Below are 13,366 nucleotides of genomic sequence, written 5' to 3'. Positions count from 1 at the left end.
GTATTTCTATAAAGGCAAACTACAACTGCAGAGCACAAAAGCTAATAAACCTTCAGTCTGCTCTCAGTATGGAACATTAAGTATGTGAAAATGGCAAGAAAATCATCAGAATTTAGAAATCCCAAAAGGGAAATAGACAACACAAATTAAGGTGGGAATGGTATATCATTCTACTTATTTTTGTTTTAAAATGGTTGAGGTTTTGTTTATTTTCTTTCTTTGCTAGTCCTGGGATTTGAACTCAGAGTCTGGGTGCTGTCCCTGAGCTTCTTGAGCCCCAGGCTCTACTTCTAGCCTTTTTTTTTTTTTTTTTTTTTTGGTAATTTATTGGAGATAAGAGTCTCACCGACTTTCCTGACCCACCCTTCCCTCAGTATGAAATAATGAAATAATTCATTTCCTAACTTCAATCAGAAAGTCTCTGAATAAATAAGGACAAACAATACTGAATGCTAGATTCGTCTGGTTAAAAACTGAGACTAGAATAATACAAACCTGTAATGCCATTAATCAGGAAGAATAGGTAGGAGAGTCGCTGTCATAGGCTGATAATCAAAAATATAGCAAAAGTAATAGCTGGGTGCCAGTGGCTCATGCCGGTAATCAGGAAGCTGAAATCTGAAGGATTGAGGTTCAAAGTGGGCCTGGACAGAAAAAAATCTTTGTGACTCCACCTCCAAACAACCAGCAAAAAGCCAGGCTAAAGACAACTCAAGTGACAGAGATCCAGCCCAGCAAGACTCTTGACTTCAAACCCCAGTTCTGGGAGAAAAAGAAAAGCAAAGCAAAGAGACCCAGACCCTGAAGGTTGCAAAATCTGAAAACTACCTTTAAAGTACAGGGCTTTGTAAGTGGTCTAGTGACTGTGGTGTTGAGGAGGAGGAACCTAAGAAGGAAATGGAAAGAACCAGCAAATGAGTGGGGTACCAGCTTTTGTGTGCAAAGCCTTGTAAGCTCAACAGACGCGAAGGCCGCAGGCTGTGAATGGATTAAGAGCCACTGCATTGTCCACTTTCACCGGGTACTTCTATGTGAACCGTACTGCAATTTTGTCTTTGTAAACTAAGTAACAGAACAGGGTTTTGTGGCTAGGTCTGGTGAAGGGTCCCACAGTACCATCTCCTCGCCAGCTGGGGCCCAGAGCTCAAGGAGGACCCCCAATCCCAAAGCTAGCCAACTAACCAGCATTTGACACCATTATTGAAGTCACTTCCCTCAGTATGAAAGAATGACAAGAAATCCACTAGAACCTTCTAGAAATCCCGAACAGGGTGGGGATAAGAGGCCATTTTTTTAAATGCTTTGGCGCTGAGCAAAGTGTACTCGTTTCCAAAGAGTCTCACTTAAACCTCTAGGTGTTCAACTGTTACGGAAGCGCTTGCCAGCGGAGCAGAGTCTCACGGTAAAATATGAAAACCCACTCTGAAAAAGACTTTCCGCTGCGACGACACTCGCTCCTCACCAACGCTCGCCACCACACCGGGCCACGCGAAAGCTGCCTCCACAAGCCGGGGAAGGCGTAGCCTCTGAGGGCACTCCCGCCACACGGCGCGAGCTACGCCGCTCGGCCTTCTGGAAATTGTAGTTTTCGTCTTCATCTATCGCCCTTATTCAGGTCAGTGTGAAGTGGCTCGGAAAACTACAACTCCCAGAGTGCCACGTGGTGGCGAGCGGCCGTAGCGGTGACGACTGTGGCGGAGAAGGCCCAGAGGAGCTCTGCGTTCTGGAGTGGTGCTGCTAAGGCCGGTGGCAGGTTGCGGACTACTGGGTGACGAGCTGAGAAGAACCAGCGACTGTGTTCGGCCTTTTCCTCATCAGGATCCCCCGCCACGATGAGTGCCGCCAGAGAATCTCACCCGCATGGGGTGAAGCGTTCAGCCTCCCCGGACGACGATGTAAATAACAATGGCGGAGTGGGTGAGGGTTGAGGCCTACCGTAGGCCCCGGTAGGCCGGGCCGGGTGAAAGAGGAGGAGGAAGCGCCCGGGGAGGCTCTGACGGGGGTTGGGCCCAGAAGAAGGACTGGGAAATGTTTCCCAGACCTAATCTGGGTCGGCCCCACGCTGAGCGCCCGCGGCTCGCTGCGGTCGGGGGACGTAGTTAGCCCATCTGGGGAGGGGCTGCGCAGTGAGATAGCGGGATTCGGGGCCGTCTTACTTGCAGGTGACGCTAATTTGTTAGGTTTTTCAACCCAGGCCCGCAGAGGCAGCGAGACCCTTGCTGTTTTCGGTTTAATTAAATGGCCCTAGGCCGTGGCGTTCGTTCACACTTGAACCCCCAGGCCGGGGTTATTTTTCAGCGTCCTGTGACTAGTAGTAGATGAAAGTGAGGATGCTGTTGAACCGAAACGTTGGCGTATGCGTGTCATCATTTGGTCATGGCATCACGGCGAAGGGCCCTAGGCGGGGAGACCTGGCAGCCGTGTTCGTCCCACGCCTTTCCTCCCAAACCTTCAGCTTAACAGTTTTTAAGTAACAAACCGCCCTGGAACGCAACCTGTTAAATATTGACGGCTGTGCCAGGTGTCAGGAATTCAAAAGATGAATAAGCACGATGCTTTATGTTGGGCGTTTTCGTGTTATTTGCCCCAGCGCTAGCGACAGTGTCGGAAACTGCAGGTAGCCAGCACACGTAAATCCGGACCCATCGGGTAATGTGATGGGATAGCTCCCGGCAAATATGGAAAGGGGTGTGGAGGAGATCGTCCTTAAGATTCACGAAAGGATATCTAGTTTACTTTCATTTGTTTAAAGCATTCTCAATCTCTAAATTGTATGCACTCAAGGCCTTTCTGAATATCTTCGTAAATCATAGAACGCTTACTGAACTATTTGATGAGGTGGTGGTGAAGACCTCCTTTTTGGATGGTAGGTGGGGTGGGGTTTCTTTGAGGAAATTTATTTTTAGCTCTGCAGAAAGATTAGTGGTAAAGGTTTGGGACCAGCGGCTATTTTCTGAGGCTTATTCTTGCCTCCGAATCTCCCAGCAACTGGCATTTTAAATCTACTGTTGGCATGGTAATTCAGTATATGTAAAGACCTTATCCGTTTTGTTTTTGTTTTGAGTAGCCTAAGTTTTAGATCGATTTAAAAAGCTATTATATTGTTTTCTTCCTGATACTTACCTGATTTTGTAGGTGTTAAATCAGACACCTGTTTTGTTGGTCTCCAAAGTCTTTGAGATTGGCCAAAACCTCCAGGTGATATTATGCAAAGGGATTAAGTGACTAAGTCTCCACAGCTTCTGATGAAATCACTTTAAATTAGATGGCCTTTAATACCTTTCCCTGTCCCAAAAGAAAGCATTTATACTTGAAAATGAAGATTAAAACCTGGGACCTTAGGCTGGACACCAGTGGCTCATACCTGTAATCCTAGCTACTCAAGAGACTGAGATGTGGATCTCTATTGGAAGCCAGCCCAAGCAGTTAAGTTCCTCACACTCTTATCTCCAACTACCAATTTGTGGAAATGAGCTGTCACTCACGTGGTGGAGGGCTAGCCTTGAGCACAAAAACTCAGGGACAGCATTCAGGTTCTGCGTTTAAGCCCCAAAACCTGCACAACCACCACCACCAAAAAAGCTAAGATCTCAGAATTGTGGTTCAAAGCCAGCCAGGGCAGGAAGGCCCCTGGGACTTATTTCCAATTAACTACTAAAAAGCTAGATGTGGACCTGTGGCTCAAGTAGTAGAGCACCACCAGCCTGAGCCAAAACTGAGTTCAAGCCCTAGTAACAGCGGGCGTGTGCACAGACACACACACCTAAAACAAAATGACTATTGTTAATATTATAGTATGGTACAGTAACTTGTCCCTCAGTGGTGATTTATGTTTCTTTTGTAGAATTTTATTTTTACTGATAAGTGAGAGTTGTCTCTACTTGTGTTTTGTTTTGTTTTAAGTCATGGTTTGTTTTTGTTTTTTTGGTGCCTGTCCTAGAGCTTGAATTCAGGGCCCTGGCACTGTCCCTAAGCTGCTGCTCAAGGCTGGTGTGCTACCACTAAATCCATAGCTCCACTTTGGTTTTTTGTTGTTGTTGTTTTTTGGTGCTTAATCAGAGATAAGAGTTTCATGGACTTTTCCTGCCTACTCTGGCTTCAAACCATGATCCTCAGATCTCAGCCTCCTGAATAGCTCAAATTACAGGTGTGAGCCAACAGCACCCAGCTAGAAGTAAATTCTAAAACAGTCACTAGGAAATGTATTAAGGAGGCAAAAGGGAGATTGTAGTCCTATGGCAAAGGATTTTTAAGGATGAAGAAAACGATGGTTTTGTTGGTTTGGTTGGAATGGAGCTGAAAGCTATTTTATAGAGAGTGAGAAAATTTGTTTTAGTAACTTGTAGGGAACCTCTAATAAAGTGTCAGCCATTAAGACCTCCTGAATGCTGAAGCTACACTCTTACCACTAAGCTATATCCCTAGCCTATGTTTGTCCATTTAATCATGAATGCAGTGGTAATCCCAGCATTTGGTAACCGAGGCAGGAGGATTGTAAATTTGAGGCCAGCCAAAGCTATGTAATAAAACTATTGAAACCCAAACCAAAGAAATGTTGGAGGGAGGGGGGAGATGGGGAGGGAAGCAATAATGTAGGAAGGGAAAAAAATCAGGAAAGTTGGGTTTTAACTTCTCAATCATTTCTATAACTAGTTCATAGACTACACACTTCTAATTTGTTCATTTATAGTATGGTATGAAAAAAAGCAGACTTCAAGCAGGTCACCTGCCTCCTTATTTATCAAAATAGACTGTTGTGAGATGCTCTAAAAAAGATGTAAGTAAAAAATCATTTGTAACTTGTAAAACACTCCAAGCTAAGAATCCTATACACAGGTCACCTGCTTACTTATTTATCAAAATAGACTGTTGTGAGACACTCTTTAAAAAAATTTAAGTAAAAAATCATTGTAATTTGTGAAACACTCCAAGCAAAGAATCCTATATAGTTGAAACCTATATAGTTGAAACTTCAGAATTTGTAGTATTTTGAGCTATTTGCTTGTACACAGTAAACTATCTTGGGGATAGATAGTCTAGATAATTTTATATAATATTTTAGTGCACCTCACCTGACTGACCTGACACATCAGGTCATATGTGGAATAAGGAAACTGTCTTTGTAGGTAAAGAATTAACACTGAATTTTAATTAAGTCAATTCTGGGCTCACAGCAAATGATTTAGTGAGAATCAGAACTAAAGTGTGTTACTAATATTTATTGTTGGAATTGGCGCTGTGGCTCAAGTGGTAGAGTGCTAGCCTTGAGCTGAAGGACTGAGAGACAGTGCCCAGGCCCAGAGTTCAAGCCCCACGGCCAACAAAAAAAAAGTTTAGTATTTATTATTGTATTGAGAAATGGTTAAGACTAAATGTTCTATAAAAGGATATGAGTTGTCACAGTCAAAGTAGAAATTTGTAATTTAGTAGGTAAAATTACGAGAACATATCCCCTGCAGAAAAAAGAATTAAAGCTACAAGTGGATCCAGTGTGGTACAGATGCTTTAAGCCCTTCTCCCCCATATTCTGAGAGCAGTTCAGTGTTACTTATTATTCAGTGTTACTTATTGTATGGCTCAGGCTGGCCTTTAACTTTCAGTTTCCCAAGCCTTTCAAGTGCTGGGATTATAGATATATACCATTATACTCATAGTCTTTTATGAATAATGTTGACAAAAATAAAGGGATAGTAAAAATGACTTTTTGGGAACTTTAATATAGATTTAACAATAGCAACCCCAAATTTCTACTCTACATTTTTCTGATTTTAGTGATATATATAACTCATTCTCTGAATACAGCTAATTACCATTAGCTGTCATGTGTGAGAACCTGCAACATATAATTAAAAATTTATATCTATTTCTAATAGGTTTTAGCTTTATCATTACCTGTAGTCCTTTCATTATACATGAAGAGATTTGAAACTTTTGATTACTTAGAAGTTTGTGTTGAAGAGGGGTTTATCATCTTTGATCCATAATTACAAAACATTTGCATTTTCAGATAAACTCAATTAGAATGATCGATCTGATGGGTGTATTCATTTCTGTATCATGTTTTTCTTTTTCACCTTTCTATACAGACATAACCTGCCTTCAGTCTTTCTCCATGTACAAATTGAATCAAGTAAATTTTGATGTACCAACATAAACGATTAAAGTCCCATATCCTTTTATAAAAATGGGAGGTGGGCCCAACTATTACTGCCGAATATTACATGATAAAAACCTTTCCTATTGAATGACTTTCTGATGAGAATAGTATATTTCTTTAATTTTATTTTTTTTAGCAGTGCTGGAGTTTGAACTCAGAGCCTTGTACTTGATAGGAAGGCACTCTGCCATTTGAACCATACCCCCAACCCTTTTTGCTTTTGGATTATTTTTTAGATAGGGTCTCATGATTTTTAACAGAGCCAGTTATTTGACTTTTGGAGAACCTTTGAGGTTGATTAAAAATCTTAATGTCTCACTCCTAACAAATAATTAAAATGCTCAAAACAAACCAAAAATTTTAATTTGGGTCTAGTGCCTTCTGATAATGTGGTCCCTTAGAATTTCATGTGTTTCAGTTAGCAGTTGTGGCAACTTTCTGGTCCTAGTGATTAGGCCCCTTCAAGCCTCAGGACAAAAGATATCAAAGTGTAGTATGCACTTGAGAGCATCAGCATTACCTAGGAAATTTTTAGACATTCATAACCTGGAACCCTACTCCATCCATACCCAGTGAATCTGAAACTCAGAGGCATAAAACTTTATCTTAACAAATCTCTGGTGATTCTGATACACGCAGCCTTTTAGATTAAAAATATTCTGCTATGAGGTAACAAAAAGGAGTATATTTGAATTCAAATGTGATTCCTATTTAACTTCATAAACAAGAACAATGAACCCATTAACAGTCATAACAACAGGTTGAAAAAAAAATCCTTAAAGGTAGACTAATCAACTTTTTTCTCCTCCAGCTTGGATCTAGCAATTGGGAGGCAGCAGACCTGGGTAATGAAGAAAGAAAACAAAAGTTCTTGAGACTTATGGGTGCAGGAAAGGTAAGCATCATTGGGTATACATATTTATCTTTTCTATACAAATAATGCTGTTTTTAAGTGAGAACTAAGCACATTTATCACATTTCTTGTACTGCATGGTTCTCTCCCCCCCCCCCCCCCCCCCCCCCCCACTGGGATTTAAAATCAGTCTTGATCTTGTTGGGTTTGCTCATCTGGCACTCTACTATTTGAAACATGCTGAGGCACAGCGCCCAGGCCCAGAATTCAAGCCCCACAACTGACCCCCCCCCCTAAAAAAAAAGAAAGAAAGTAGACAAATCAGGAGTGGGGAATGTTCAGCACACAGGCCATATAAGCCCTTTGAAATCATTTGGCACTTCATAGGACACTAATACATCCCATCAGCTGCCAGAGGAAGAAGTGTGTGGATTTCAGATGGGGCCTAACCAGCCTCATACTTTTGTTCATGGTTTGTGCTCTACCACTTAAACCACATTTCCGCTTTTGTATTTTTGCTGATTAATTGGAGGTAAAAGTTGCTCAGCCTTTCTTCCTATTCTTGAATCTCAGCCTCCTAAATAGGATTATAGGCATGAGCTACCTGCATCTAGCTTGTATTGATAACTTTATATGGTCTTCAAATTGTGTTACAAATATCCAAATGGCCCTTGGCAGAAGTAAGATTCCCCACTCCTGATTTAAGTAAGAGATTTGCTAAAGCTGTAGAACTAATAGGTTAGGGTTATATAACTGTTCAAGACCTAGAGTTTAGTTAGTACCAAAACAAATTTTAAAAGAGTATTTGGTGTACAAGCCAATATTTTGGCTTTGATCTTCATATAATCTGAGTTTATTCTGTTAGGTAACCACAAAATATATTACTAATTCTAACCAGCCAGCGTGAATACTTTACTGGTCATAGGAAGAACCAGCTGATAAAGCATGACTAGTGCATAGTACCATCATCCTAGAATAACTTGATGTCGTTGTATTTATAATCAGATCTTGTTAATGGTGTACCTTTTGCAGTCTAAGAAGCAGCATATTGAATCATTGATTAGTTTAAATATCAACTGGAGTTTTAACGAAGAAAATGCTTATACTGAATCTATCCCATTTAAAATTCTAGTCTGATCTCTATCCCACCTTCATACTTCTATCACTTTATTCTGTTTTAGTGGCACTTAATACATTCAAATACACTATAATTTACTTATTTGTTACATCGGTCTATCTCCCTTTCCCATGCTTACTCTTGCTCTAGTAGAATGTAAGCCCCACAAAGGCAAGGATCTTAATTTATTTCTTCGTCTTCACTATATCCTGGAAAGCTAGAATAGTATATAGTAGTATATTCAATAATTATATTAAACTAGTAATCTTAAATTCCAACACATTTTCCACCTTTCTTATAGAAAGAACACACTGGTCGTCTTGTTATAGGTGATCACAAATCAACATCTCACTTCCGAACAGGTAAGTAAATATAATTCAAATAGAACCAACATGAATACTTCATTGGTTATAAAACCAACAGTAAATTTGGTATAAATGATACTTGCAGATTTTGGGATATCATTTTATATATATTAAAATAATATATATTAAAAATATATATTATATATAATAATATATATTAAAATAATATTGGATGTATATGAGAGCATTATGTGTAACAATGTTGCATGTGTCATAAAGTATTAAATGTTGTTTTGATTTTAAAAGACAACAGAAGATCGATATCTCAATATGATATCCCACCAAAGAAACTAAGCTGTTTCTGTCTTTATTCTTAGTGACTCAGAACATACATGTTAATTGTAATGAGAGTTTATACCTTTTCTTGGCAATGGTGATAAACATATCAAATTTTTTCCTTTATGTAAATTATTTGACATATTAGTGTGTTATACTGGCTTTAAGTTTACTCACCAGTTCTTCTAAAATCTTACAAGAATATAAAGTTGCAGAGCCTTAAGAAATAAACTTTTTTTTAAAAAATTGAGGCTGGGAAAGCTGTAAAGTGCTTGCCTATATATGCCTATATACACAATACCTACATATGCCTACTTACATAGGGAAAAAGTCTTTAAAACTGAAAAGCAGGGCTCTGGTGGTTCACTCCTGTAATCCTAGCTACTTGGGAGGCTACTCAGGATCTGAGGATCAAGGTTCAAAGCTGACCCAGGCATGAAAGTCCACGAGACTCATCTCCAATTAACCACTAGAAAACGAAGTGGAGCTGTGGCTCAAAGTGGTAGAGTGCTAGCCTTGAGTGAAAGAGCTCAGGAACAGCACCCAGGCCCTAGGTTCAAGCCCCATGAATAACACAAAAAAACAAAACACTGAAGCCCTGTACTATTGGCTCATAACTGCAGTCCTAGCCTGTCATCTATTGTGGAGAACATAATTAGGAAAGTATCTGTCGGGGCTGGGAAGGTGGCTCAGTGGTAGAGCGCTTGCCTTGCATGCATGAGGCCCTGGGTTCAATTCCTCAGCACCACATAAGCAAAAAGAAAAAAGCCGGAAGTGGTGCTGTGGCTCAAGTGGTAGAGTGCTAGCCTTGAGCTGAAGAGCTGAGGGACAGCGCCCAGGCCCAGAGTTCAGACCTCACGACCAGACCCCCCCCCCCCCCAAAAAAAAAAAAAAAAAAAGTATCCAAGCCAGCCTCAGCAAAAAGTGAGATCCCTGTCTCAAAAATAACCAAAGCAAAAGGGCTGAGCCTAGACTTAAGTAGAATGCATGCCTAGCAAGCTTGAAGCCCTCAGTGCAAAATTCCACTGCCACCAAAATCAAAAATTGAAAATGAATTTGATTTATATTCAGTCTCCTAGAAGGTGAAATTTTCACCTGTTAAAGTTAGCCATTTATCCAGGTGCCACTGACTCAATGCCTATAATCATGGCTACTCAGGAGGCTCAGATCTGAGAATTGCAGTTTGAAGCCAGCTCAGACATGAAAGTCCAATTAATCACAGAAAAAGCCAGAAGTGGCACTGTGGCTGAAGTGGTAGAGTGGTAGCCTTGAGCAAAAAGGAGCTCAAGGATAGCGCCCAAACCCCAGAGATGAAGCCACAGGACTGGCAAAAAAAAAAAAAAGCCCTAATCTTGGATAAGTTTTAATAATAATAGATGCTGACCTAGATTTAACTTAACAAAATTTCAATTAAATTACCTAATGTTATAATGACTGAGAATATTTTAGAATTTAATGTCTTTATTTTGTGCATGTTACTTCACATTGATATGCATTGTTAGATAAAACAGAATTATTACAATAGAAAAATATTTTAACTGCTGCATTTTTCCCTAAAATGGGGAGTTATGTGAATTGAAGTTAAAGAACCATCATTTGTATTAAAATTGGAATTCACTTGTATTTATATCCATAAATTAAAATGTCAAGCACAGAAATCCTCAGTTATATTAACATAGCTCTTGAGTGGTAAGGTTATAGGTCAACATTTAGAATATTCTGCTTAATGAAGTAATTGCTAAAGTTTATGTTGTTTCAACTAGCTGATAAGGAAAAACAGTCATAAAGGAGAGCCATTACAAGGTCACCTTCTGAACAGAATTTTCAACCTTTTCACTGTTTTTATTCAAAAACAGATGATCCTGGTTCACTGGTGGTTTTTTAGGTGACTTGGAGAAAGTTTTTGGAATAATATTAAACATTTTGGTAACTCAGGAGTAGGTTCTAAAGAAGTAATGATAACTATATTTATTTATTGTTTATTAGTAACCTTTTATGGTATGTCATTCATAAAAATTCATTAGTCACAATTAGATAATTCAACCCTTAATATAATACCCCATCTGTATTATGGGTTTTTTGTGTAATCATATGTTTTTATTAATTTGACTGAAACATAACCAAAGTACAATGGACATGCAGGGGAAGAAGACAAGAAAATTAATGAAGAACTGGAGTCTCAGTATCAGCAAAGTATGGACAGTAAATTATCAGGAAGATACCGACGACATTGTGGTCTTGGCTTCAGTGAGGTAGTAATTAACTTGTTTTCATTGATTGGGAAGATAATTATTTTCAGTTTCATATCATTTGTTCCTGTTAGATTACCCCAACAGTTAAGAATCTTGACTGAGAAAACTGTCTTTGTACAGATACTTAATGTATTTTTATTGTCCATCTAGATCTCTAGGTAATCAGAAAAGATTTTTTTTATGGGTTTAAAGATGTGTTTAAATTCTGCTTAATCATTAGGATATATTCTTTATGAATACCATCCTTACAAGTTGTTGTCTTACCTACAAGTATTAGATAAAATACTTTATGTAAGTTTAAAATTTTTGCTTCGGGAGAGGTCTTTCCTAAGTGATCTCATTTTGTATTATGAATTAATATGAAACTGTTGCTACATTAGTTAGTTGGCCTTCAAAGCCTTTTCTTGCCAGGTATCTGTAGCTCACGCCTGTAATCCTAGCTACTCAGGAGGCTGAGATCTGAATATCCAGTTGCAAAGCCAGCCGGGGCAGGAAACTCCCCGAGATTCTTATCTCCAGTAAGCCACTCAGAAAACCGGAAGCGGTGCTGTGGCTCCGGTGCTATAGTGCTCACCTTGAGCTGAAGAGTCAAGGGATAGATTCAAGCCCCACAACCGACAACAAAAAAACAAAAACCCTTAAAATGTGTGGCAATGATTGCTTCCTTAGTCATCAGTTCTTGCCTCATCAGTCACAGATCATAATATAGTTTTAAAAATATTGATCTAGGGGCTGGGAAGGTGGCTCAGTGGTAGAGCGCTCGCCTTGCATGCTTAAGGCCCTGGGTTGGATTTCTCAGCACCACATAAGCAGAAAAAAAAAGCCGGAAATGGCGCTGTGGCTCAAGTGGTAGAGTGCTAGCCTTGAGCTGAAGAGCTGAGGGACAGCGCCCAGGCCAAGAGTTTAGGCCCCACAACCGGACCCCCCAAAAAAAAAAATATTGATCTAATGGTTATGAAGTTGGCTGATTTTAAGATTAGATAAAAACTGGAATCATTCCCAGCCTTTGAACTGGCTAATTTTTTGTTTTAAAAGCACCTATTGATGTTTTAGGTAGAAGATCATGATGGAGAAGGTGATGTGGCTGGAGATGATGATGATGATGATTCACCTGACCCTGAAAGTCCTGATGACTCAGATAGTGATTCAGAGTCAGAGAAAGAAGAATCTGCTGAAGAACTTCAAGCTGCTGAACACCCCAATGAAGTGGAAGATCCGAAAAACAAAAAAGATGCAAAAAGCAATTACAAAATGATGTTTGTTAAATCTAGTGGTTCATAACTCCAAAATACTTAAGTCTTTGTATTAAAAGTAAGCCTTATTGTTATAATGCACAGTGGAGGACTGCTTATAGAGCACAGACCTTTGTATTATAATTTTTAAAAAGGCCCTTTTAAATAATTACAAAGAGTGTTTGCTTTCAAATGTCATGGGTTACACTTTTATGAGCATGACTATAACCATTTTTGTAAAGGGTAAGAGTTGTATAAAATTAAATAAATACAGTACTCAACTTCTTTTCATATTAGCATCATCACCCCTCTAACCTCACCTTTTTTACCCCTTCAGATGCAGTATTGGGTACTGGGGGAGAGAATTTTGTTTGTGGTAGCTATTTCACCTTTTGTTTGTTTGTTTGTTCCTTATTTTTCTCATAAAAATTTGATACTGTGACGTTTATGAAAAATACTCCCTTAATTTGTTAAAGTAGAACTGTTCCTTATGAATATTTCTGCTGCTGATCACAGTCCATAAATTATTATTGGCAAAATATTACATACTTAGTTTTACTGATTCAGCTCTTCTCTTTTGGACCAAAGCAACATGGGAGCATGAACATTAACACCTGTTAGGATGGAATCACAACTGTCAATGTCAGGAACCCCCAAAAAATCTTTATATGCTTTGGATTACATTGTATGTTAGATTTTTGATAAAATTTGACCGGTTTTTACAGAAGAAATTATTTCTGTGATCACTTAGTCCTGACTATAGAAATATGTAAAACTGGATTTTTTTTTTTAAGGTAATATGTGACCAAAGTTCCTTTCTTTCTCCTTACAAGGTCTAAATAAAGAGAAAGCAGTTTCCCATATTTTGTTGTGATAACTTTATCCTCATTATTTGAAAATGAGGAACAGGCCTACCAATAAGAAACTGAAAAAAAAATTTAATACCAGTGCTGTTATTTTGTTTATCTAATTACTAAAAGTATTTATAATTTTATTGCTACTCATCTTACTGTTGTGTAGTTCATTTGTTCAGTAGAGTCATACAAATGGACTGAGTTTAGTCAAAGAATCTTTGAATAATTGGTTTCAAAATCTTAAGAATGTGAGTCAAACC

The 13,366-nt window shown here is 39.0% G+C and overlaps 1 protein-coding gene and 1 long non-coding RNA gene across 2 annotated transcripts; both read left to right on the top strand.

Annotated features, from left to right (window-relative positions):
* Window positions 1-1,674: 1,674 nt before the first annotated feature.
* CUNH11orf58 (chromosome unknown C11orf58 homolog) lies at window positions 1,675-13,115 on the top strand. Its single transcript, XM_042691487.1, has 5 exons — window positions 1,675-1,895; window positions 6,969-7,052; window positions 8,429-8,489; window positions 10,911-11,020; window positions 12,074-13,115. Exons 1-5 carry the CDS (start codon window positions 1,833-1,835, stop codon window positions 12,299-12,301), a joined length of 546 nt encoding a protein of 181 aa, XP_042547421.1. The 5' UTR covers window positions 1,675-1,832; the 3' UTR covers window positions 12,302-13,115.
* Window positions 2,791-6,338, top strand: LOC122117704. The gene is made up of 3 exons (XR_006149227.1): window positions 2,791-2,866; window positions 4,691-4,777; window positions 6,087-6,338. It is a non-coding gene; the product is annotated as an uncharacterized LOC122117704 (long non-coding RNA).
* Window positions 13,116-13,366: the final 251 nt, after the last annotated feature.

This window comes from Dipodomys spectabilis, unplaced genomic scaffold, assembly GCF_019054845.1.
Source record: "Dipodomys spectabilis isolate Male_0828 unplaced genomic scaffold, ASM1905484v1 ptg000145l, whole genome shotgun sequence".
NCBI classification, from domain to species: Eukaryota; Metazoa; Chordata; class Mammalia; order Rodentia; family Heteromyidae; genus Dipodomys; species Dipodomys spectabilis.
The sequence above is the reverse complement of the archived record's forward strand: the minus strand, read 5'-3'. Positions and strand labels throughout refer to the sequence as shown.

Excerpts from the sequence above, each read along its gene's own strand:
- CUNH11orf58 (XM_042691487.1), top strand. The coding sequence starts at position 1,833 with ATGAGTGCCGCCAGAGAATCTCACCCGCATGGGGTGAAGCGTTCAGCC. Across the intron at positions 1,896-6,968 it reads CAGCCTCCCCGGACGACGAT|CTTGGATCTAGCAATTGGGA; the intron begins GTAAATAACAAT and ends TTTCTCCTCCAG. Across the intron at positions 7,053-8,428 it reads GACTTATGGGTGCAGGAAAG|AAAGAACACACTGGTCGTCT; the intron begins GTAAGCATCATT and ends CCTTTCTTATAG.